The 25,643-nt window shown below is 52.7% G+C and overlaps 1 protein-coding gene across 2 annotated transcripts in view; it reads left to right on the top strand.

The window, feature by feature from the left end:
• IGF2BP2 (insulin like growth factor 2 mRNA binding protein 2) overlaps positions 1 to 25,643 on the top strand; it is a 102,197-nt gene that overhangs the window by 49,737 nt on the left and 26,817 nt on the right. For both annotated transcript variants that reach the window (XM_038416396.2, XM_038416397.2), the window contains exons 3-10: positions 8,143 to 8,191; positions 11,050 to 11,101; positions 14,808 to 14,871; positions 18,310 to 18,582; positions 21,692 to 21,826; positions 22,697 to 22,819; positions 23,291 to 23,426; positions 23,693 to 23,818. In XM_038416396.2, coding sequence (XP_038272324.1) covers positions 8,143 to 8,191; positions 11,050 to 11,101; positions 14,808 to 14,871; positions 18,310 to 18,582; positions 21,692 to 21,826; positions 22,697 to 22,819; positions 23,291 to 23,426; positions 23,693 to 23,818 — 958 coding nt within the window. The remainder of the gene's footprint in view (positions 1 to 8,142; positions 8,192 to 11,049; positions 11,102 to 14,807; positions 14,872 to 18,309; positions 18,583 to 21,691; positions 21,827 to 22,696; positions 22,820 to 23,290; positions 23,427 to 23,692; positions 23,819 to 25,643) is intronic.

Here is a 25,643-nt window from a genome sequence, read left to right as displayed (position 1 = left end):
CTGGCCTTGGGGAAATGTGCTTATGGGGAATCCTTGGCAGGCTGGAACCGCTAGCTGCTCCCCTCTGACTGCGCTGGCTGCAGGAGTGAGGGATAGCTCAGTGGTTTGAGCATTGGCCTATTAAACCCAGGGTTGTGAGTTCAGTCTTTGAGGGGGCCATTTAGGGATCTGGGGCAAAAATTGGGGATTGGTCCTGGAGGCTGGACTAGATGACCTCCTGAGGTCTCTTCCAGCCCTGATATTCTATGATTCCAATCACTAAACTGTTCTAGGGCTTGAGATGGGAGAAGAAATTCTGAAAGCACTTGGTAGCAGATGGAAGGGACCCTGGGACCTTGGTTTTAAGGGCAGGGGATGTGACTTGCCAGACTGGATCTGACATAGCTTCTGAAGTAGGGAGGGGGATGCTAATTAACTCCTAAGACTGGCTCCTTGTTCTGAGCTGAAGTTGTGATGAACTAGAGTCTAACAAATTTATTTGAGCATAAGCTTTCATGAGCTACAGCTCACTTCATCGGATGCTGTTGCTCACGAAAGCTTATGCTCAAATAAATTTGTTAATCTCTAAGTTGCCACAAGTGCTCCTTTTCTTTTTGTGAATACAGACTAACACGGCTGCTACTCTGAAACCTGTGATGAACTAGTGACCACAAAGATGTCCCCAGGGGGATGGGAGGGGCTGGTGCCTGATGAGCTGTTAGCAGGGGTGCAGGTTGTTGTATTGTTTTTGATACCTTTTCTCTGTAAGGTGTTTTACCTGAAGAATAGAGTGGGCTGGCTTAGAAAGAGCTGGGTGGTAACATATCTGGAGAAATCATTGTTACAAGTCTCTGAGGAGAAAGCAAGCATGGCTGTCTGTTCTGGGGATAATACTTAGAAGATAGGCAACTGTGCAGCCTGGGAATACCCCAGTCCGAAGGGAGAGAGGCACTAGACTCCAGCCATGAAAGGCAACAGTTCAGGAGCTGGAAGCCTGAAATTGGGGGCCCTTAGTGGACCTCTGAGGGGAAGTGCAGGTCCCTGAACTGGGGTACCCCCCCAGGAGCAGATATGGGGCAGTCGGTGCCCATTGCGTCTCTCAGATGTGAGGTCTGTGTAGTGCTGCTGCTCGTGCCTCTCCCAAACTCCTGCTGGTAAAACTATTATTTTTACGAGTCTTTTCCGTGCCTGGTATCTGTTCCGCAGGAGAGCGGGTCTGATCACATGTGGCACCTCTGCTTAGTGGTGGATCTCTTGGTCGTCCTTGTGTCTTGGGGAGGGGAGCGAGGGATAAATGCCCCTTTCCAAGCCCCAGGCGTGCGTCCCCCAGCCAGGGGAGGTGTGCAAAGCAGCCAGTTTTCCTTGCAGCACAACTGGTTTCCCACCTCTGAGCAACGCTTTGAGGGTTGGGAAAATAGTTGAGGGGAGAACAGAAAATGCTTCTCCCTTCCCCCACACCCCACTAACCAGCAGGGGGTGGGCATTTCCATTGGCTTGGCTGGCAGGGGCGTTTGAAGAATTTCCAAGGCAGTTTTCCAGCTCCCTGTTGTGTGCCCTGGGGTGCTGGGGCACTGGCAAAGCCAGGCCGTGTTTCCTTAGTGTGCTGCGCTCTCCATGCTCTGATTGAACAATTGTTGCCCCCCACTGCTGGAGAAGGACAGAGGAGTTACCCTACGTGCCCTGCTTCTGGAGGAGCTGTAGGCGATGCTGGTTCTTACAGCTAGCAGCAGGAACCAGCAGCCTTGCTGCAGAGACCGGAGGTGCTTTCAGAAGCTGTGGTGACGCTAGTTCCCCTTTCAGAGCAGGGGAGATGAGTACCTGGAGAGGGCTTCCTGGTGGCCAGCGGTGTGGTGGCACTATGCCTAAAGCAGGCACTTCTGGGGCACTGCGCCAGATTGATAGAGGGAGTTAGGCACCTAACCGCTTAGGCGCTTATGTAAATCCCATTAGGCACCGAAATCCCTTCTTAAATCTGGCCCGTTGCGCCTAGCACAGGCAGCTTAGGGCCCCCCAGACTCCGAGAGGAGGAAGTGTCCTCTACCCCCATCTGGGCACAGCTCTGCTGGCCAATGGAGTGGTGGGGATGGGCCATGGCTGCGTGCCCTCTGGGACAGCTGGCATTGCTGGAGGCGCTCGCCTGGTGCGCTGCCATCTTGCTCGGCCTCTGACTGATGCGTAGAGGAGAGGAAGGCTCTGCTTACCCCTGGCACACCCATGCAGGGCTAGGCGCAGTCAGGCAGTAGAAAACACATACTAAGTATCCAGGGCACGGCAGATACACTTTATAAAATGCAAACGCCACCAGGCTTCCTACTGCCACTGACTGAGATCATCTGCTTTTCATTCCATCTCGCAGTGCCCCTGAGTGATCCCAGGCACCTGTGTCATCCCGGCTCTTCTCCCACGACATTTCCAGGCAGCGTGTTGTCCTAATGTCATGATGCACCCAATGAGCTTGTTCCGGAGGGCTGATTAGTAATGATGGTGTCACTGCATGTCTGTCATCAGCACTGGCCTTTCATGGCTGGAATCTGAACTTCGATGACAATGGGGCTCTCACCCAGGACAGAAAGCCCAGGGAGAGGTGCTGGTGGAGACGCCCTAAAATTCGTGGCTGGCTCTGACATCTTGGGGTTTCCTAGCTGCCCTCTTCCATCGCCATGGTATATGAATAGTGTGTCTAGGAAGTCAGATTTGCAGTGTTGTCTACAGAGGACTTCAGTGAACACTGCTCTTTGCCTGTTGCAGTGCAGCAGCTTGTCCTGCCTGGGGAGGTCTGGCGGCGTCATTCTTCCCTGGTTTGATAGTTGCACAGAGGTGAACCCTGCAGCGTTCTTTGAAACTGGTACAGCTCCAATCCAGTCGCGGTTCCTCCAGTGGGCCGTGCAGGGGTCAGGTCCCCTCAGTGGAGAATGCCTTATCTCTGTCATATGAGAGCTCCACCAGAGGCACTGCCGTGGCATTGTCTCCAGCTACATCTTCGCTGTCGGTGGAGGTGGGGTTTACAGCAGGATAACCAATGTGCATGAGCTGTCCCGCTGTAAAACCCTACTGATGGCAAGGCACTGGTAGGTTTTACCATGAGGTCAACACTATACCCCCTGCCCACCAGTATATGACCTCACCTAGCCACATCGTGGTAAACACTCCCATGCCGGGTCTCCACGGGGGTCTCACAGTGGGCTTGCTAATGCCTGTGGCAGTCTGAGAGTCTGGACAAGGTTTGCTTCCAACTCCCCCCCGCCCCCCGTCTCTCTGGGTACAGCTGCATGGGAGCTGGCGACGTAATTCCCAGTTCAGGCAGATGTGTCCACCAGAGCGTGCTAAAAACGGCAGCATGGCTTGGTTGCCCCGAGAGCATAATCTTATGTGAAACCCTGTGTATGCGGGGCAGCCAGCCCCTCCTGCTGTCCACACCGCTGGATCAGCGCTAACGCGGGTATGTCTGCCTGAGCTGCAAATTATACCTCCAGGTGCAGTGTAGACACACCCTCTGTTAAGTGCCTGATGACTGCCCTGCACTGGCTGGCATTAAATTAGCCAGTCCCCTTTCCTTCAGCTGCGGCCTGTCTCCTCTAACAATGTGGTGTTCCCAAATCGCACCTGCCCAGTGACTCCAGGACGTAGAGGCCTCTGTCTCCTCAGCCCTGGGTGCAGCCGCAGCACTGCGGGCTGTGTCTCAGCCGGATTTGCTCTCGCTGCCATTGTGTCTGAGGAAATGCTGCCATGGTTTTCCTGGCCCAGCGTTCTTACTGCCTCCTGGGTGTCTTCCCCTTTGCTGTGCTCCACATTGTTGGTTCCAATGCAAAAGACTCTCACGTGGCTCCAAAGGAAGGGGCAAAATTGTTGGTAAAAGCTTGACTCCTCCAGGGAGTGATCTGCTCACTAAACCCCAGAGCACAGGTGTGTGTGTAAATGCAGATACATGCCTGCTCTCAGACAACTGTCTGGGAGCACTGGAGCTCTCTTTTTACTCCTTCACAACATCCAGGCAGCGTTTTACCCTGCCACTGGGTTTGCTTCGTGCTCTGTGAAATGGAATCGTACCTGTCCCCTTAGCACACGGGGGTTACTGCTTCGCAGCTGGGGGAGGGGCAGGGTTGGGATTTTTTCCTCCATGTTAATTGTGAGACAAGTAAATAGGTGAGGGGAATCATGGGGGTGGCGCATCTCACAAGGTACATCCTGGCTGGAGAGTTAGTGAGGGGAATTGGCCTCCGGCTCTGAGCACCTGGTTGTAAGCCCATTACTGTCCTCACTTGTGCTGCGTTTCCCCCAGGTGTGTTGCTAGAGTCTCAGGGGGCAAATCCCACAGTTCCTTTGTGTTCCATTAAGTTGAGTCATTCTGAGTCTTTCCCAGTGCATTGTGGGAGGACTTGTCTGCCCTTCTGGGCATGCAGCAGAGATTGTGGGAAGGTGCTGTTGGACTGGCAGTGTACTAGTGATTTAGCCTGCGTTTGACAGCAAAGCGGGTGGGTTACCAGCCTGAGTGGCTCTAGCCAATATCCTAACCAGGGCAGCTAGCACCACTAAACTCAGGTCAGAGGGTTCTACATGTGGATGGGAGTGGGGTTAGGAGCAACATCTGGGTAAGAGCCAGCTGACTCTGCAGGAAGACATCCGCACAGGGGCTGGGGGACAGACATGCCGGAGTTCCCAGGCTAGCAGGCTGCTCAGCCTGGCCTGCAAAGGCCCAGGGTTGTTGTACTCAGCCGCTGAGGCTACAAAGAGCAGAGAGGTAGGGCTGGGCTGGCCCTGTTTGAACTTGAGCCAGTTGACCAGCATTACTCTAGATGCTAGTCTGGACACAGGGCCCCCAAGTCTCATCTAGACACACCCTTCATGGGACAAAGAGGCCCGGCCTCGGTGCTTGTTCCCAGAGCATGGGAACCCCAGATCCCATCCGCACAAGAAAGGAGACTGCGGGAAGGAGCCTTGGGGGAGCTGCAGGCAACAATCTGCAGTGTGGACCTACCCATCCTGGCTGGCGAAAGCCAGCAACGAGAGCCTTGTCTGCTATCGATGGAGATCTCTACCCTCCCCCTTAAACTGCCCTCTTGCAAGCCCTTGTGCCATGGAATGAGACCCAGGAGGGTGTGGTGAAATGGCTCAAGTAGCACCACTAATTTCCTTGTCCCCTGTCTGTCTGGGTCTGAGACAGTTGATGGTTTCCGTCTGGCAGTAGGAAGCAATCAATGCTTTGCGCTCTGAGATCTCCCAGCTGCCTGCAGTAGCACTGAGCAGCAGGGAGCAGCCAGGACGGCAGGGCTGCTGTTTGGTGGCTCTGTTTCTCCCTGGCCTTGAGGTCAGTGGTCCAGCACCCCACAGTGTCTCTCTGGGGGATCCCCCAGGGCTCCGTGCCATGAGGTTGCCATGCTGGCAGTACACAGGCGACAGTCACCTTGGCTTCTCTCTCTGCTGTCCCTGTGCCTCACCAGTGGGGGGCATGGGTGAGTAGGCCATTCCATAGTTGTAGGCAGTTCTGTCCAAACAAGGCGGAGCTGGGAGCACCTGGAGGAACTGACCTGGGCTGCCTACCCAGGAGCAGGTGTCTAAGAGATTCCCAAATTGGGGGCTGGGTCCACTGCAGGCTCTGCATTCCCAGAAAGCAGCGATGGCCGAGTACCACTAAACTCAGGTCAGAGGGTTCTGCGTGTGGAGGTTGATGGAGGTTATGCACTTTCCCCCGAGAGAGTCCCTGGCACGCTCAGTGATTGTGATACTTCCAGGCTGCACTGCTGCCATGCTTGGGACCACCTAGCCAGCGGTTCAGAAAGCAGCAGCTCGCTTGGCTAGCACAGCACCCTGTGCTCCATGGACTGTCCTGCCTTCCCCTCTCTTCCCACACTTCATAGAATCATAGAAGGTTAGGGTTGGAAGAGACTTCAGGAGGTCATCTAGTCCAACCCATTGCTCAAAGCAGGACCAATCCCAACTAAATCATCCCAGCCAGGGCTTTGTCAAGCCAGGTTTAGAGGTAAAAACCTCTAAGGATGGAGATTCCACCACCTCCCTAAGTAACCCATTCCAGTGCTTCACCACCCTCCTAGTGAAATAGTGTTTCCTAATATCCAACCTAGACCTTCCCCACTGCAACTTGAGACCATTGCTTCTTGTTCTGTCATCTGCCACCACTGAGAACGGCCTTGCTCCATCCTCTTTGGAATCCCCTTTCAGGTAGTTGAAGACTGCTATTAAATCCCCCCTCACTCTTCTCTTCTGTAGACTAAATAAGGCCAGTTCCCTCAGTCTCTCCTCATAAGTCATGTGCCCCAGCCCCTTGATCATTTTCATTGCCCTCTACTGGACTCTTTCCAATTTGTCCACATCCTTTCTGTAGTGGGGGGCCCAAAACTGGATGCAGTACTCCTCCAGATATAGCCTCACCAGTACCAAATAGAGGGGAATAATCACTTCCCACAATCTGCTGGCAATGCTCCTACTAATGCAGCTCAATATGCCGTTAGCCTTCTTGGCACCAAGGCATACTGTTGACTCGTATCCAGTTTCTCGTTCACTGTAATCCCAGGTTCTTTTCTGCAGAACTTCCGCTTAGCCAGTTGGTCCCCAGCCTGCATGGGATTCTTCTGTCCGAAGTGCAGGACTCTGCCCTTGTCCTTGTTGAACCTCATCAGTTTTCTTTTGGCCCAATCCTCCAATTTGTCTAGGTCACTCTGAACCCTATTCCTTCCCTCCAGCCTATCTACCTCTCTCCCCAGCTTAGTGTCATCCGCGAACTTGCTGAGGTGCAAGCCATCGTATCATCCAGATTATTAATGAAGATGTTGAACAAAACCAGCCACAAGACTGACCCTGGGACACTCTGCTTGTTACTGGCTGCCAACTAGACATCATGCCATTGATCACTACCCATTGAGCCTGAAGATCTAGCCAGCTTTCTATCCACCAATGAATACTTTTTTAACTTGCTGGCAAGAATACTGTGGAGACACTTGGCTTTGAGCTGCCAAGCCCTGTGTGGCCTTGTGCCTCCATACCCCAGGGCTCTCAGGGGCTCCCTTTGCTGGTCCCCATGGCTCTTAGACCTCATACCGCAGGGCAAGGCTCAGCCCTTCACTCAAGGTGTGGCTAGAAGTGCGGGATTGTTTTTCTTAGCCACGTTAAGGGTAGGCCCCAGAGCCGTGGTTCATGTGCTGCAGCCAAAGATTCTCCAGGATGGGAACTTACTAGAAATACATGTTGATGTGAAAAGCAGTATCATGCGCCGACCCGACCTAGCAGGAATTGAGCCTTCAGAATAGGAATGGGTGCAAATACCCCATTTCAAAGCAGGTCATATCAGACGCCTAAATTACTGGACTGTCCCTTCAAATTGTCCTAGCCATGTGCAAGATGGGAAAACAGGATGTGTGAGTGAAAGGATTCTCATCACTGCAGGGCCTGGGACTGCCTGGCGGGGCAGGGAATCTGGCTCCAGGGGCCGGGGTGGTGGGGAGGAACGGCTGCAGGGCTGAGGGGTACGGCTGCAGTTGCCTGGGCCTGCTGGGGATGGAGGTTATGACTGTATCAGGGCATCATGGAATATTCCCTTGTGGTCACACCAGGGCAGTGCCTCTTCCAGTTGTGTCTGGGGCCTCTGGCGACAATGAGTGGATGTATCTGCCACCTGGACCCAAGTTGGGTGACCAGGTGTCCAGTTTTCGGCCGGAACTCCCGGTTAAAAAAGGGACCCTGTGGTTGGCGGTGCTGTGGAGCTAAGGCAGGCTCCTTACCTATCCTGGCTCCGCGCTGCACCCCGGAAGCAGCCTGTAGATCCAGCTCCTAGGCAGGAGGTCCTCTGGGACTCAGCGCGCTGCCCCTGCCCCGAGCACCAGTTCTGCTCTCCCATTGACTGGAGGCAGTTTGCTCTGCTGGATATTCTGGTTCATTTGTAGAGCTGTCTGGGAAGCCCTGTGCAGCAGCAGCAATGGGAGTGACTCCTCTGAGAGGCAGGTTTGGGGCCCAGCCGCTGTGGCCAGAGGGCAGTGAGCAGGGCCAGAGTAAGTGTGGAGTGATTCTTTTCTCCCAAACGCTTCAGCAGTGTTTCCTAAAAGTCTCCCCCCGGGCACGAGGTACCGCACACCCCGGACCAGGATAGCTACTTGGCTGGCAGCCCAGGAGCTGGAGTGGTGTCTGGGCTAATCTGTGCTGGTTTCTTTACAGGAGCAGGAAGATTCAGATCCGGAACATCCCCCCTCACCTACAGTGGGAGGTAAGTAGATTCCCGCTTCCTACAAAGTCCCCCTGTCATTGCATCTGAATAAACATTGGAGGCTGGGCAGGAGCTGCAAGCATAGTCTGAACTTTGTCCTGTGGCATCTTCCCGGGGGCTTGAGGACAGAAGCAGAAAGCAGCCTTTGCAGAAGGTTGTTCCGGTGACACTGTGTTTCCTAGCCCGAGGTGCATGGTGTGGGTGTGGTTTGGCTATAGCTCAAGATGTCCCATCTCCTCAAGGTGGCTACAGCATTGCAGTCCTGGGAGAGGAGTTGCCCTGTGGAAATAATCCACCTGCTGCTTCTGCCTGGCACCAGGTGCCAGGCTGGGGGGTGGCTCATGTTGGTGAGCACCCTGGGTTCCTTGCCATCACCTTGCCAAAGCCAGACCCCGCATGGAGCTGACATGATGGGCTTTGGGGAGGGACCTCCAGCATCTTCCGGGGTTTATTTGGAGGTGGCGTTTCCCCTCTGTTCCTGCCATGGCGATGGTCGCTGGGGTGACCCAGAAGGTCTGGAGGTGGCAGAGTCAAATTCTGATGCCAACAATAGCTGCCATAGGGGCAGTGTGCTCGAGAGACTCAACTGCAGATTCATTTGGGCTTCAGTGCATATTGACACTAGGAAAAGGACAGGAGTACTTGTGGTACCTTAGAGACTAACATTTATTTGCGCATAAGCTTTCGTGAGCTACAGCTCACTTCATCGGATGCATTTGGTGGAAAAATACAGTGGGGAGATTTATATATATACACACACACACACACACAGAGAACATGAAACAATGGATTTTATCATACAAACTGTAAGGAGAGTGATCACTTAAGATCCCCCCCAGTATGCCAACATTTTTATGGCTGACTTAGAACAACGCTTCCTCAGCTCTCGTCCCTTAATGCCCCTACTCTACTTGTGCTACATTGATGACATCTTCATCATCTGGACCCAAGGAAAAGAAGCCCTTGAGGAATTCCACCATGATTTCAACAATTTCCATCCCACCATCAACCTCAGTCTGGACCAGTCCACACAAGAGATCCACTTCCTGGACACTACGGTGCTAATAAGCGAAGGTCACATAAACACCACCCTATATCGGAAACCTACTGACCGCTATTCCTACCTACATGCCTCTAGCTTTCATCCAGATCACACCACACGATCCATTGTCTACAGCCAAGCGCTACGATATAACCGCATTTGCTCCAACCCCTCAGACAGAGACAAACACCTACAAGATCTCTATCATGCATTCCTACAACTACAATACCCACCTGCTGAAGTGAAGAAACAGATTGACAGAGCCAGAAGAGTACCCAGAAGTCACCTACTACAGGACAGGCCCAACAAAGAAAATAACAGAACGCCACTAGCCATCACCTTCAGCCCCCAACTAAAACCTCTCCAATGCATCATCCAGGATCTACAACCTATCCTGAAGGACGACCCATCACTCTCACAGATCTTGGGAGACAGGCCAGTCCTTCCTTGTTTACAGACAGCCCCCCAACCTGAAGCAAATACTCACAGCAACCACACAACAGAACCACTAACCCAGGAACTTATCCTTGCAACAAAGCCCGTTGCCAACTGTGCCCACATATCTATTCAGGGGACACCATCTTAGGGCCTAATCACATCAGCCACACTATCAGAGGCTCGTTCACCTGCGCATCTACCAATGTGATATATGCCATCATGTGCCAGCAGTGCCCCTCTGCCATGTACATTGGTCAAACTGGACAGTCTCTATGTAAAAGAATACATGGACACAAATCAGACGTCAAGAATTATAACATTCAAAAACCAGTCGGAGAACACTTCAATCTCTCTGGTCACTCGATCACAGACCTGAGGGTGGCTATTCTTCAATAAAAAAAACTTCAGAAACAGACTCCAGCGAGAGACTGCTGAATTGGAATTAATTTGCAGACTGGATACAATTAACTTAGGCTTGAATAGAGACTGGGAGTGGATGAGTCATTACACAAAGTAAAACTATTTCCCCATGTTATTTCTCCCCCCCACCCCACCCCCCACTGTTCCTCAGACATTCTTGTTAACTGCTGGAAATGGCCTACCTTGCTTGTCGCCATGAAAGGTTTTCCTCCTTTTCCCCCCCTCCTGCTGGTGATGGCACATCTTAAGTGATCACTCTCCTTACAGTGTGTATGATAAAATCCATTGTTTCATGTTCTCTCTCTGTGTGTGTGTGTGTGTGTGTGTGTGTATAAATCTCCCCACTGTATTTTCCACCGAATGCATCTGATTAAGTGAGCTGTAGCTCACAAAAGCTTATGCTCTAATAAATTTATTAGTCTCTAAGGTGCCACAAGTCCTCCTTTTCTTTTTGCGAATACAGACTAACATGGCTGCTACTCTGAAACCTAGGAAAAGGACGTCTTTCCCCACTCAGAAGGCCAGGCCCAACCATTGTCAGCACTTCCTCCAAGAATGTGCCTGAGGGCATGCTCTGCCGGGAATGGAAAGTGGTTTGATCCATCCAGCCCAGCAGCCGGGCATGCTGAACCTCAGGCAACAAGGGCTGAGGAGACACAGTCCGCAGCCAGTCACTTGTCTTGTGTAAAAACAATGAAGAGTCCGGTGGCAACTTAAAGACTAACAGATTTATTTGAGCATAAGCTTTTGTGGGTAAAAAACCCACTTCTTCAGATGCATGGATACAGACTAACATAGCTGCCCCTCTGATACTTGTCTTGTGTAGGTAGAACTAGTGCTCTGCTCTACTCCCCAGGTCAGCCAGATGCACAGGGGAGGGTCCCTATCGCTAAGTCTTTAACCCTGGGAGCCCTTCCAGACTGACTCACCCTGCATTGTTTGATGCTTTCTCTTTCAGGTGCTAGATGGACTTTTAGCTCAGTATGGGACTGTAGAGAATGTGGAGCAAGGTAAGAAGTGGGTAGGTGGCATCGTCCGCTCCCCCCCCCCCTTCCTCCCCCGCTTAGGAGGATCCCCCCCCTTGGAAATCTCTATGCTCAGTCCCTGCCCAACCCATGTCTTCAGATACGTGATCCTGTTTTGCCTGGTCATTGTGGACCGGGCCAAAGGGGGATAAAGTGCTCCTGGCTTGGCTGTATTGCCAGCAGGTGGGTTTCCTAGCTACCCCCCCACCTGGCCTGTAGGTGAGGAGGGGAGAAAAGCCCCCTCCGTCTGGCAGGGTGGGGCTGGGATGGTGGCACACCGCCTTGCAGGACACTGGCCCGCTCAGTGCCGCAGCCGTGAGCCCCGTTATCTGGGATTCTGGCTGTTGTGCAGACCAGAGCTGACTAGCCAGCAGCCCTTTGACTCGGGAGCAGTGCAGGTCCGCAATAAAGAGGCCATTGGAATCCAGAAGCCATCTACACTGCATCTGGAGTACCAAGGGATCCCCCAAACCTATCCTCACCCGGCCAGCTCCTCTTTCCGTGCATCCACATTGCCAGGCACGGGGCTGCCAACACAGGGCAGGCCCCGGGCCCGCCTGAGACCAGGCAGGGGTTCGGCTTTTGTTGATAACACTTGGGCTCCTCTGATAAAGCCATGTCCACTGGTTGCTTGGGGCCTGATCCTGCCATCAGCACTAGCTGCTGTTGAGTAGGACTGCCTCATTTCTCTGGCAGTCCTGCTGGGTCTGTTTGCGGAGTAAAGTCCTACTCCCCCTGCATGAGGCTGCCAGAATCTGGCCCAAAAAGTCCTGCACTCATCAGAGCTGCACCCCATTGTGCTCAAGCAAGCGATAGAGATTTGCAAAGCGTTTTCCAAGGCAATACACCTGCGTGTGCATGTGCACACGTGCACACATGCATGTGTGCACAAGTATACATGATCTTGCAAGACTGCACCACAGGGATGCAGGGCTTAGCAGCTACCCAGAGCATGTCCCAAAAGCCCCATTAGCATGCTAAAAGGGTGCCTTAGCTTTCTCCTAGGCTGTTCCCAGGGCAGTTGCACACGGTGGACAGGAGCAGTATTTTTATGGCTGATTTTTAATGAGACTTTTCTGTACTCTGTACTCAGAGTACAAAGTGTTTACCAGAGCTTTCCTGGAGCCCCTCTCTGTGACATCAGTGATGCGACGGGTGTGAGCTCTTGGCAGCGCCTGAGAGATCAGTGCAGGAGAAATCCCCCAGGCTCCCTGTTGAGATGAGCCTAGAACAGGATCAGATTCATGCCACAGGATAAATGGCCCGATTAAGTCACTGGGATTTTTGCCTGAGAGAGGATTTCAGGACTGGGCACTCCTGGCTGAGTATCTCAAACCCCTCAAGGTTATCTAGGTCCCCTGGGCAGCTTTGGGAATCAGCCTCTGAGTATAAACCACCCTTTAAAGCAGGGGTGGGCAAATTAGGGCCCGCGAGCCTTTTTAAGACGGCCCGCGAGCTCCCGCTTGGGAGTAGGGTCTTGTGCTTGCCCTGCTCCATGCTCCAGCCGGGGTGTAGGGTCGGGGGCCACACCACACAGCTCCCAGAAGCTGCAGCGTGCCTCTGCTCCAGCTGGGGCACAGGGTCGGGGGCCACACCATGCGGCTCCCGGAAGCCGCGACATGGCCCTGCTCTGGCCCCTACACATTCCCAGTGGCCCCCTTCGGCACTCCAATGGGAGCTGCACAGGCAGTGCCTGCGGATGGGGCAGCATGCAGAGCCGCATCTCCGCATAGGAGCCAGAGTGGGGACATGCCCCTGCTTCCAGCAGCCACTTGAGGTAAGCGCTGCTTGGAGCCTGCACCCCTGAGCCTTTCCCCACAACCCAACCCCCTCCCCCAGCCCTGATCCCCTCCTACTCTTCAAACCGCTCGATCCCAGCCTCCTGCACCCCAAACCTCTCATCCCCAGCCCCACCCCAGAGCCTGCACCCCTTCCCGCACCCCAACCCCCTGCCCCAACCCAGAACCCCCTCCCGCACCCTGAACTCCTCATTTCTGGCCACACCCCAGAGCCCACGCCCGCAATCTGAGCCCGCACCCCAACCCCAATTTTGTGAGCATTCAGGGCCAGCCAAACAATTTCTTTCCCAGATGTGGCCCTTGAGCCAAAAAGTTTGCCTACCCCTGCCACCAGGGGGTGCTGTAACTGCATAACAGTAACAGTGCTTGGCCTTTGTCTACTGCCTTTTCTCTGAGATGCATTGAGCCTCCGTTAGCCCTTGCAATAGTTCTGTGAATTAGGGAACTGTGATGTTCAGGCGGAGAAACCCAGGCACGGATCGTCTAAGTGACTTGCCTAAGATCCCACAGCAGATCAGTGGCCTACACTGGATTAGAACCCAAGACTCCCATCTCTCCAGCTGTTGCAGGGTGCAGCTCCCATGAGGCTGTGAAACCGTAGGGTAAAAGGTGATGGCAGTGACTGGGCTAGCACAGACTGACCTTCTTGACTGATCCCGCCTGGACAGGGGAGAGGGCTGGGGAAAGCCATGGGATGTTTCATGCGGTGCGGGGGCAGAGGGGCAGGTCGCCAGACAGCACAGGACATGAAGGGAAGGGGCACAGGCAGCCACACAGCAGAGAAGCTTGGCCAAGCACCCTCCCCAGCAGTTCCATGCCAGGCAGTGCCCAGGAGAGGCCCCTCCTAGCTCCCGGCAACTGCTGTTGATTCAGATAAGAGCTTCGCTTCTCTCCCAAAGGGTAGGGATGGCCCTCCAGCATCAATGCACTCCGCTAGGAATCCCAGGCTGAGCCCCCGCACGACCAAGAATGTGAATCTTCCCCTGGGTGCATGAGAGAGAGCCTCAAGCTGCCATTCACCAGCTGCTCAGAGCCAGCAGGGGGGCACTTGGGCTCCTGGTAATGCCACAGGACACCAACTAGGGGCATCTTGTTTTTCTGTTGTTCTCTGGGCCACTTCACTTAGCTATGCTCAGCTCTCCTCAGCTGTGTCACGCAGCACAGAGCCAGCACCTGCCAGGCTGGACAGCAGTGATCAAAGGGCTGGCCTGCCTAGCTCATGCAGGGTAGGAAATAAAAAAGGTCCCTTTAGCAATTTAGTGTCTATACAAAAGATCCTGGCCATGGGGCAAAGCTGGGCTAGAGAGATGTCTCCAAGAACTCCTGGAGAGAGGCAAACCCTTCTGTTAGCCTGCAGCAGTAGGCAGAGCCCTGCATTAACCATGCATGGATGCTCATCCTCCCCTGGACGCAGGTGTTCTTCAGCCCCATCAAAGAGCAGAAGTGTTTACCAGCGTAACGGGCTGGGGACGTTAAATCATTGGCGCAGCACCTAGAGATGACAGTTAAAAACTGCTGGCCAGGTCACAAAGAAAATGAGTTCGGAGCTCTCATCACAGTTAACAGTGGGCACTCATTCACCTCTGCCCACAGCCAGACAGAGCGACACGCACCCCAGTGTGACCTGGCTGGTACACAGGCCAGGCCCACACCCTGCTACTCCTGAACTTGGTATCCACAGATCAGCCAGTGAGCAAAGATTATCCAAGCCCATCATCACAGGCATCCGGCCCAGGGGAATGACATCCCTCCCAACCTCTCACTGTAAAGAGCAATCAAGCCTGTCACCTGTTCCTGGCCAGGGGTAGGCTTAGCAACTGTCACCCAGGAAAAGGTGATGAGGACCTTCTCCATCCACAAGCTAATGCCAGCATGTGTTGCTTTTCCCTTAGTCAACACAGACACAGAAACGGCCGTTGTCAACGTAACGTATGCAACAAAAGAAGAAGCAAAAGTGTAAGTGACTCTTGCTCTCTTTCATCCTTCCTTTCACCCTCTCTCTTTCTTCATCCCTCTGGTCAGCTGCCTTTCCTTGCATGCACCTTTTGTCGCTCCATCTCACTGGGCGGGGCTCATTTATTTCCATGTAACAAATAGTGGGTTTGCCTGCGACTGACCTAGTGTTCTGACTTGCCAGCGGTGAGCTGCCCCTCGCCTCGAGGGAGGGGCAAGACTTAGGTCTTAAAGGTCCTGTTTGGGATGTGCCACACGAGGAGGGTGTCGCTGATCCCGTAGTGGTTACTGATCTTGCTCTCAGGAAGATTTTCCTTGAAATTCAGCCTCGTTTTTCCCAAATTATTTCTCCTAGATGTTCAGATTGCATTTTTCCAGATTCTGTTCATGCTGTTACCGCTCTGTCAATTCGTCCTGCCTCGTTAGGCCTCCTAATTTTATTTTCAATTCTCATAATTTCGTATAAACTGAGTTTGCTCCTTCCTCTAGATCATTAATGAAGCTGTCGGCTAAAACCCAATTTTCTTTAGGACCCTTTCACTAGTTTTCATTCCCGCCGATAGTCCAAAGCAATTTGAATGAATCGGAGAGTGTGATTTTTGTTGGGCTGCATATCAGATGCTTTATAAATCAGCCGCATGACAGTGTGCAGACCTTTTCGCGGACTAGCAGGATACACATGGTCAGTTAATGTGCAGCAGGCTGGCATGCTGTTCATTCACGCCCTGGCTGGCCATACACTAAGTCTCCATGTGGACAAGCCTTGAGTCCGTCCCAGGGCTCCTGGTGCGGAACAACTAGCACTGCCCCTTGCCTGGGCTCAGTCACAAGATTGTGTCATCCCGGGGTGAAATCCTGGCCCTGCCGAAGGCGATGACAAAACTCCCTTTGGCTTCTGTAGGGCCAGAACTTTGGCCAAATATACAGCAAAATAAGCCACCTGATTGGCTCAGTTTGGAAGGGAGCCCAGCAGGAGGTGCTGGCAGTGTTTCCAAATGTCCCTCCATATCTAGGAGCTCTGGGGGTCACTGAAATCAAAGGGTTTCCCCCCACAGGAAAGTACTGCTCAGCATGCAGAATCTAGCCTAACTGTTTCCCTCCTGTGCTATGCTGCATGGGGCACTGTGCCTACCCAGTGGCTGCATGCCTGGTTGCTTGGTGGCCAGTCCCTCGGCACTGGCGTTGTTTTTCACTTGCCCTGGGCGAATGGTTCAGCTGGCCCCATCCGGGAACCACCCTGCTGGTGAGATCACATTGGTTCATAAGTTTAGTCACACATAAGTGGTCACTGCAGTCCAGGGCCTGAATCAACCCCCTCCCCACAACTCCATGAAACCCACAGGATGATCTGTGGCATCGTGATTTGCTCATTGTGGGAAAGGGAGCAGGGCCAGACCCTTAATGAGCTGAGACTCCAAAGCCATCACATGCTGGAGATCCCAGAAACTCACTCCTGAAGAACAAGTACTTTCTGGAAGGGTCAGACATCTCCCATCCGGCTTGCACTACCCCTGAGCAGGCTGCTCTATTGCAGCTCCCACTGGTCTGTTACCTAGTGTTCCCGGAGCGAATCATTCAGCTCCTCCCTGGTAGCGAGCTCTGGGTGCACAGTGGGGGCAATAAATAGCTCCCAGCTCCATTCCCATTGGCATCGCTGTGGACAAGCCCCCAGCACCTTCTATTGCTCTGCAAATGCAACGCGGTTCTGTTTGATCGTCTGCTTTCAACAAGCATCCCCCCGTGCTTCCCGGCATTGGCATTGCATCTGAGCAGTTGCTACAGCCTTGCTATTGTAAGAGGACCGGAACCCCGTCCCCCCCTGGTTTTCTCTGGCACTAAAGAGTGAGCTGTTTCTGGGTCAGAGTTCAGTAACCGACTGGGAAACCCCCCATTTATTTGCCCTGGGCTTGGGGGAATTGCCAGAGTTATTGTCAGTGGGTCAGAGTGGGCTAGAGAGTTCTTTGGCCCAGAAATCCATGGGATCCATGTCCCCATCAGCTGGTCTGAGACACCCTCACCCCTGGCGCTCTCCTACTTCTGTGCCGCTGGTCACAGAACCTGCCCCAGCTCCAGGAGCAGGAACTGCAGGCAGCCCACAAAGAGCCGGGTGGGGACTGGATTTTCAGAGGGGCTCAGCATTGGCCTCACTCTGCGTCACTGCAGTCAGCGGGGTGGGGGCTGGCCCCAGAGAGTGGTCTGAGTGGAACACCCCATAAAATCCCACCCTGTCCCTTGAACCGGGGTTCGGTTTGGGATGTGGACTGTTCTATACAGTGCCTTACAGCGTACGTGCGAAGTGGAGCTTGGGCACCTTTCCAGCCCCATGGCTCCTGGCCCTGCCTGTGCTGGTTAGGGAGAGCAGCCCCTGTCCTGGACGCTGTCCCACAGGCTATGCCCCCTCTGTGCAGAGGGCCAGGAATGCAGAGCTCAGCTCCTCTGGCCGGGCTGGTTTTAGGATGTATAAGGAAAATTAAACCCAGTGCCCTCCATGAGGGCTGTTGTGCTCAGGATGGCTCCAGCCACTGGCGATATTTGATTTGCTGCTAGGCTCCCAGTGTCCCGTCTCCGCAGTCCGGCAAGGCTCCACGGGGAAGGTGCATGCTGGCAGAGCACAGCTAGCTAGATAGTGGTGTTAGGAAAGCGCAGTTGCCAGGTGGCTGTTGCCTGGGGAGTCTCCAGAGGTGTTTGGGGGTTACAGAGCTGGAGTGGAGGGCGCCCCTGTAGCCATGAAGAGAGAGAACTGGGCCAGGATTCCTACTTCTGAGAGTTCCGTCTGGCCTGCCTGTCTCCTGCCAGGCTGGGATGGAGCTGGAGTGGGCCCTTGCTGAGGAGTGGAGAAGAGGAGGCTGTGTCTCTACTCCAGGGTGGGACTCAGGCAGCCCTGGCAGGGACTGGGAGAGAGCTACTGAGTCAATGTCACACCAATGCCTCTGCGATGCAGCTCCATCAGCTGTGCTGGGATCACACCAGCCATCAGTTAGCCAAGGCTGCTGTAGGCTCATCACCCCCACTGTGTTCCAGGGGCACAGAGCGGCGCAGGGGTGGGGGACGTGCCCTCAAGGTGCACAGAGCAGGGGTGGGGGGATAGAGCGCTGTGCAGATGACAAGCCCTCGAGGGGCACAGAGCCCTGCCAAGTGGTAGTGGGTTACACACACACCTTTGGACACATTGTGGCTGTCTGAGGCATCTGGATGTCTCTGACAGGGACGAAGACCCAGGCTTGGGGAGCCATGAGATCTCTGCTCTAGGGATGCCCATGCTCCTAGGAGAGACCTTGGACCATGTCCAGACAGTGTGGACACTTACCCAGGCCATAGGAACAGGGACAGTCTCCTGCACCCGGTCGGGTTGGTAGCTCGCCTCCTGGCAAAGGTGCCTCAGGCCTGGCACCCACAGCTGGTGCAAGGCCTAACCAGTGGCTTCTTTTCTCTGCCTTTCAGAGCAATTGAGAAGCTCAGCGGCCACCAGTTTGAGAACTATTCCTTCAAGATTTCCTACATCCCGGATGAAGAGGTGAGCTCCCCTCCGCCCCCTCAGCGGTCCCGCCGGGGGGGCCGTGCCTCCAGGGAGCAGGGCCCCTCCCCGGGAGGCTCCTCACAGCCCAAACAGCTCGATTTCCCACTGCGGATCCTGGTCCCCACGCAGTTTGTTGGTGCGATCATAGGAAAGGAGGGCTTGACCATAAAGAACCTCACTAAGCAAACCCAGTCCAAGTAAGTACCGCGAACGGTCGTGTTTCCTTCCCCAGGACTCCACGGGTGGCCTGTAGCTGCCCAGATCAGATTAGGCGCACTAGAGCGCACTCGCCTGTATGCCAGGAATGTGTCATTGCCCGTGCCATTAATGCAATGCTGTCTTGTCTGTCTGATGTCTAGGAGGGGTTAGTAGATGGTAGCAATCAGGGCAGCAGGGGGCGCACAGCATGGCAGTGCTGCCCATCATGCCATAATAGTATGTTGGCCAGAACGGTCCAAACCAGGAGCTAGAAATTAGGCACAGGAATAAGTGGCCCAATTCTCGGAGCTGGTGCCTCATGCATTCACCCTGCTGCTAGGGGAGAGACCGTGCCCCTCTGCTACGCTGTCCATTCCCAGGCTCCCGCTGGGGCAGGCCGGCTTGGTACCGCAGGCAGTGCTAGCCAGTGGCTAAACACCCTAGTTTGAACTAAATTGGCATCTGGTCACAAGATCGTCTCCTGCCTGGGGTCACAGTTCCCAAACCATTCACACTGGCCCTCAAGAGGGAGAGTCTCTTCTTGGATGAGGTCAGTAACAGGGCCCCCTACTTCTGATCAGAGCGTGTGTTGTATCTGAAAAGATAGTAACGGCCAGACACCTGAGCGCTGCCGGCAGCCAGAACCAGAAGGCAGCTCTTCCCAGGCTGTGCGCATTCAAAGACTGAGCCCTGCTGCTGCAGTGCGATGCTGGCACACATCACAGCACAAGAGCAGGGCTCACAAGCATAGATAGGCCAAGAGTCAGGTCATCTCAGCCCAGTGCTCTAGCAAGGAACACACAAATCAGGAAGAAAATCCGAGTGGCATGAGGCTGATCCCAGGACTAATGAGCAAGGCCCTCATGAGCAGTGCCTTTAGGGTGCTTTATAAAATCCCTGATGTGAGAAGTAGAGGCTTCAGAGGAGAGTTCTGTGTCTGGGCTACATTACCTGGAAATAGGAGAATTGCTAGTAGATTGCAGCTGCCATTTTGTGCATCCGACTTTAACCCTTTCCTTCTACTCTAATCTTGTGTTGTTTAAAGAAGGAGTCTGCTGCTGGTGAGGTTTTTCAGCTCTGCCTCCCTAACGCTGAACATGTATGTAACATTCTGATTTTCTTCACAGTTTTCCCTCTCCACTTTGTTATTGCCCAAAGCTATTTGTGTTTAACGCAAAGTTCGTCAGTCATCGTCTGCCGCCTGCCCCTGTACATGAAGACATAACAGGACACAGGAATTATCATCCCAGAACTGATCCACAATCCATTTAGTTCCTCTAGGTGTCCTACTTCTGACAGCAGCGCACAGGAAAATGTGCAAATCCTGATAAAACACCTACTTGGGCAAACCAATGTCTTGACCCCAGCTGGTATTCTGCTCACTCTGAAACACGCTGCGGATTGCTAATCTTTGTAGCTTCAGCCTGGAGAGAAGATGCTGCTACCAGGTCCATCATGATACTCGGCATAAATGTGAAATACAATTATCTGGTTAACCTGTGGGACTCACTGATGATGGGTATCATTACATTATTGATCTTCTCAAGAGCCAGAACAGGATTAGAGCTGTTTTGAGGGAGACTAATGTCCTGGGTTACACAGAGTAACCGAATGCCTTGTAGCCACTGTCATAAATTGTGATCAGCCCTGTGTGGGTGGAGAGGGTGCGTGGCACTTTTCCCATCCCACCCCCTGAGCAGGACTCAGCCGCAGCTCTCCTGCCCCCTGAGTGCGGCACAAGAGCTGCTCCAGGCTAGTGTTCTCAACAGCAGCAGCCACACCAGAGAGGACAGCATGAGGACCAGTCTATAACCATGCACTGGCCAGCAGAGCAGAGCCAACGTGGGGGTGGGGAGCAGAGCGGGGGAAATGCATGCTGCACCCTGGATAGCAGCCCAAATGCTTCCCAGGCTCCCTCTGCAGCACAGCCCTCCCTGGTATACATCCCGGAGCCCCAGAATGCAAGCTGCGGAGTGAAGCCACAGTTCAGTCTGCTGGTGTGAGCTGATCTTCAGCCAGGGTCCAAGAGAACAAGAGTTGCACATATGCCCAGGTGCGTTAAGGGGATATCTGGTCTCCTTCAAAAGCATCCAGTGCAAGCTGCTGTTGGGGAAGGATAGCTGGGCTAAATGGACCCCTGGTCTGTTCCGGTCATGTCATGATCAGCTGTGGGAAGGTGAAAGCCCTAATTAAGATACAGCTGTCTTCAAGAGTACCAAAACTGATTGGAAACTGCAGGCCAAATCCCTCTCTTGTGTGATGCTGCCGAAGTGTGACTATTCCTCTGTAATATACAAGACCTTTCGTAACAAAGAGACCACCATGCACACAGACCAGGGTCATCCTCTCCAGCTGGGATGGACACACACACACACACACACATGCAGAGAAACGTACTCACTTTACTTTTCTGGTTTTTAACATACCACTTGTGCTGTGCAGTGGCTGTGACGCCTCTCCCTGCCCTCAGGCCCATAGTGCCACAGCAGAGCTCCATTGCCCTGCCATGGTCTGGTGGATCCCGAAGAAGCTGAGGAGAAGAATGTGTAGCAGTACTGGCAGCTCCTGGAACGGGGAAACTCTGACCTGTGTCTGAGGAATCGGCTCTGTTCTGATCTGTATTGGCTCAGCTCCCCCCACCCACTCATTCTCCTTGATTTTCACTTGCAAATGAACCCCAAATCGTAAAGCCAAACAAAGTCAAAATCTTGAGTTGAACCTGGTTTAGTGCCAACATTGTTTGAAGTCCCATGTTTAGTAGAAGTCAGTCTGGGTTCACACACAAAAAAAAGTCATTCAAAACTTAGGCCTGGATTCCTGCAAAAAGTTTAACAGACCTTGAAACAAACCTGTCCTGAATGGTGAGTGTATCTGGTGAGTTTTCCACGGTTCTGCAGCCACTTGCTGAATTTTGGTCCCTTCAGGACAGTTGGTTCAGAACTGGTTTCAGCAGCGTGAGCGTGACTCCTGGTTAAGGGGTACAGTCTGTAGACAGCAATGTAAATGCAATTTAATACAAATAGATGCACTTTGATGCTTCATTGAAGTGCCTTGTTATGACGTCCGTCTGATCTCAGGGGTTTCTCTGTGCTGATTCTCTTGGTGCAGGGTAGACATCCATCGGAAGGAGAATGCCGGTGCTGCTGAGAAGCCAATCACCATCCACGCCAGCCCCGAAGGGTGCTCCGAAGCGTGCCGCATGATCCTCGATATCATGCAGAAAGAAGCTGATGAGACTAAATCGTAAGTGTTCCGCACAGAGCACTCTGCAGGAGGAGGATTCCTGCAGCCATACGCACCTGGCGGGGAGAGACAGTGATGGAGAGTAACGAGCTGATTTGAAGAATAAATCCCCAGAGGTCCAAAATGTGGTAGTTGTCCATGTAAAAGAATGGGGATTTGGTTTAATATGTTCATGTATTTAAAAGGCTTAGTCAGCACAACTAATTGATGTACAGTTTTGGTTACTAGAACACGCCTGGTCTGACAGTAAAGGAAACTAGCCCACTTGTAAAGCCTCAGGCTTTAAGTAGTGCCTTAGGACCCATGCTTTCAATGCTTTGCTTTTTCTCTCCCCTTCTCCCTGCTGGAATGGGAGTCCATTTCCTGTGTTCCGGAGATTTGAGTCGATTTGCTTTTTTCCAAACAGCAATTTGAAACTAATATTAGCAATTCAGCTTGTTTCATTGAAAAAATGTAAAAATCGCCTAAAGTTTGAACTAAATGAAAAATTTTTTTTGTTTAGTTTGAATTTTTTCAAAATACCAACCCATTTTCAACCAGCCCCAGTTGTAATCAGTTTTTCTTGAGCAGGGTTATTTTGATTCCCCTCCTGCCCCAAACGGTTAGCTGCAGGAGGAGCTATTTGTCTGGATTTTCTGTAAGTGCAGAGAGGACTCATTTCAGATCCTTTACATGACAAGGACTCTACAAATGTATGGGTTTTGCAATGAAAAAAAGTCCATGTGATGTTTTTGTCCTACTTTTCTTTTCTTTTCTTTTTTGTGTGTGTTCCTGGCCAGGAGAACTCCACGGTTTGGAGCACACTGGTGATAGGAGAACAGGAAAAAGGAACTTACAAAAACCACCAAAACGCCTTTTTGTTTCTTTTAGCGCCGAAGAGGTTCCCTTGAAAATCTTAGCACACAACAGTCTAGTAGGGAGACTGATTGGCAAAGAGGGACGAAACCTGAAGAAAATTGAACAAGACACAGGGACCAAGATCACCATCTCTCCGTAAGTTGTGATATCCTGGCAGAGGAGAACAACCCACCTCCAGTCCAGAGAGCTACTGCATGGCCCAAAACCGGGCTCCTTGCTCTCTGGCTGTGGGAGGCGAGCATCAGAGGAGCTGCTGAGGCCAGCCCTCAGGGTATGTGCTGTGAACGTGACCGTGTGGAGCCGGCGTAGGACTCCAAAGGTACACAGACACAGGCAGGGGTGCTCCACCCAGCCCGGTACTGGTGAAGGCATGGGTGCCAGTAAAGCGAGCCGTGTTGGGAAGGTCTACAATGGAAACAGGACATTCAGGCTATGCTCCCCTGCACAATGGCCAATGGAAGTGGCTGGCTGGTGGGGGTTAATCTGCAGCCCTGGGTTTTCCTGGCTGCTCCAAGGAGAAGGTTCCTGCTCTGAGCTGGAGGGTGATGGAAACTTGCTTTTCTGTTGCCTTGATTGCAGCAAGTTCACCTGTCTGTAACTGCTTAGTTTACAGGATTTAACCATTTATAACCCTGAACGGACCATCACGGTGAAGGGCAGCATCGAGGCCTGCTCCAATGCTGAAGTGGAGATCATGAAGAAGTTGAGAGAGGCCTATGAGAATGACATTGTCGCTGTCAACGTAAGCGTCCCCTTCCTGCTGCTCCCATTCTCCCAGTAGAGACCTCAAAGTGTCAGGGCCAGAGCCAGAGTTAGTCCAGTGGGAGCAGGTGAAGTTGGCTCTGGGGTGCTTGCAGGCCATTCTGCCCATCATGGGGGCTGATGCGGAATGGGACCCACTGGATCGAGCTGTCTGGGTAGACGTGTAGGAGTCATTGGGCACTTTGGCGCGTGTTGTCCCTGCCGTTTGTTCCATGTTTCCCACCTCTCTGTGTTTTGCATTTCTAGCAACAAGCCAACTTGATCCCAGGGCTGAACCTCAGCGCACTGGGGATCTTCTCCACTGGGCTGTCTATGCTGCCCTCTGCAGCGGGGGCCCGCGGAGCTGCAGCTGCCTCCTACAACCCCTTTGCGGTGAGTACCTGGCAGGGTGTGTGTGTGTGTGTGTGTGCGTGCGCGCACATGCGGGGTGTGTCCCCCTAGCTCAGTGGAGGAAACACTCTCAGACTAACCCTCTATTGAGGACAGACCTGGCTTTGGCAGGAGATGTCCCATATACTCTCTTGTATAAGAGCATTGCTTTTTCTTGATGGTTTTTGGAGGATTTGTTTATACCCCAGCACCAGGGAGATCCTGCATCTTGCAGGAGTACGAGCTCTTCAGGCGCCTGCAGCTGTCCTCAGCCTGTGGAGATTTGGTGCTCCCATCAGGATGGGGCCTCACATGCTATTTTTGGGGCTGGGTATGCAGAAAGGAGAAGCAGCACCCCAGCACTGTATAGACTTGTGTATAATCACTCCCAGTTAGGCCTAGGTCAGTACTTTTGTAAGTATTTTTTTCCTTTAAGGGTTTGCTGTGGCTTTAAATCTCTGCACTGCGCCAGCAGGAGCAATGCACCTTGTGCTTCCCCACTTCAGGGGTGCAGAGCGTGCTCCCCTACCCAGCTGGCCCATGGAATGGGACGGGGCTGGGGTCCGCACACCTGCATGTCTGCGGGTGACAAGCTTGTAGAACAGCACGTATTGTTGGTGGGTGATCCAGGCTCTGCACACACCCCTGCAAACCCTGGAATAAGCACATTTTGCGTTCACATCAAACACTTCTACACAATGCCCAGACCTGGTGTCCATACTCAGCAGCTGCTTAGGCAGAAGCCAGTGGGAATTAAAAACAGTAACAAGGCCAGGATTTGGGCTATGGAACAGTTAAAGGAGGTAGTGATGAGCCAAATCCAGCACCCTCTGAATTCCCTCGTCTCTACCCATCTCACTGTAGACTGAGACCTGGCCAGCTGGTGATTCTCAGCTCCACGTGAAACCAGGTTCTGGGGCCTGCTTTTCTTAGTGCCTGAGTAAGCAAGTTTCCTGGGTGAAAGCTCATCCCAGACAGAGATGGTGCAGCTGGGTAGGAGCAGAGCAGGTTTACTAGCTGAGTGCATGGGCAGGAGCAGTAGCCATGAGAGAGCTTGATTTTTAGTAAGGCCTTGACACAGTCCCACATAAAGTTCCTATAAGCCAACTAGGGAAATGGGGTCTAGATGGAATTCCTATAAAGGTGGGTGCACAACTGGTTGAAAGACCTACTCAAAGCGTAGTTATTAATGGTGTGCTGTCAGACTGGGAGGGCGTATTTAGTGAAACACATACGGCTCAGTCCTGGGTCTAGTGCCATTCAATATTTTCATTAATGACTTGGATAATGAAGTGGAGAGAGTGCTTATAAAATCTGGGGGTGACACCATGGAGGGAGGGGCTGCCAGCACTTTGGAGGACAGGATTAGAATTCAAAACAACCTTGCCAAATTGGAGAATTGGTCTGAATTCAAACAGATGGAATTCAATAAAGACAAGTACAGAGTATGACCCTTAGGAGGGAAAAATCAAACGCACAAGTACAAAATGGGGACTAAGTGGCTAGATGTCAGTGCTGCTGAAAAGGATCTGGGGTTTTAGTCAACAGTGTGATACAGCTGTGAAAGAAACTACTATCAATCTGAGGTGTATTGATGGGCATCTCCTATGTAAGACATGGGACGAGATAGTACTGCTCTTCTCGGCACTGGTGAGGCCCCAGCTGCAGTAGCGTAACCAATTCTGGACGCTACACTTCAGGAAAGACGTGGACAAATTGGAGAAAGTCCAGAGGGGAGTTACAAAAATGATCAAAGATTTAGAAAACCTGACCTATGAGGAAAGGTTAAAAACACTGGGCATATTTAGTCTTGAGAAAAGAAGACTGA

This window comes from Dermochelys coriacea, chromosome 9, assembly GCF_009764565.3.
Source record: "Dermochelys coriacea isolate rDerCor1 chromosome 9, rDerCor1.pri.v4, whole genome shotgun sequence".
Lineage (NCBI taxonomy): Eukaryota > Metazoa > Chordata > Testudines > Dermochelyidae > Dermochelys > Dermochelys coriacea.
This window is presented reverse-complemented; position numbering and strand designations above follow the sequence as displayed.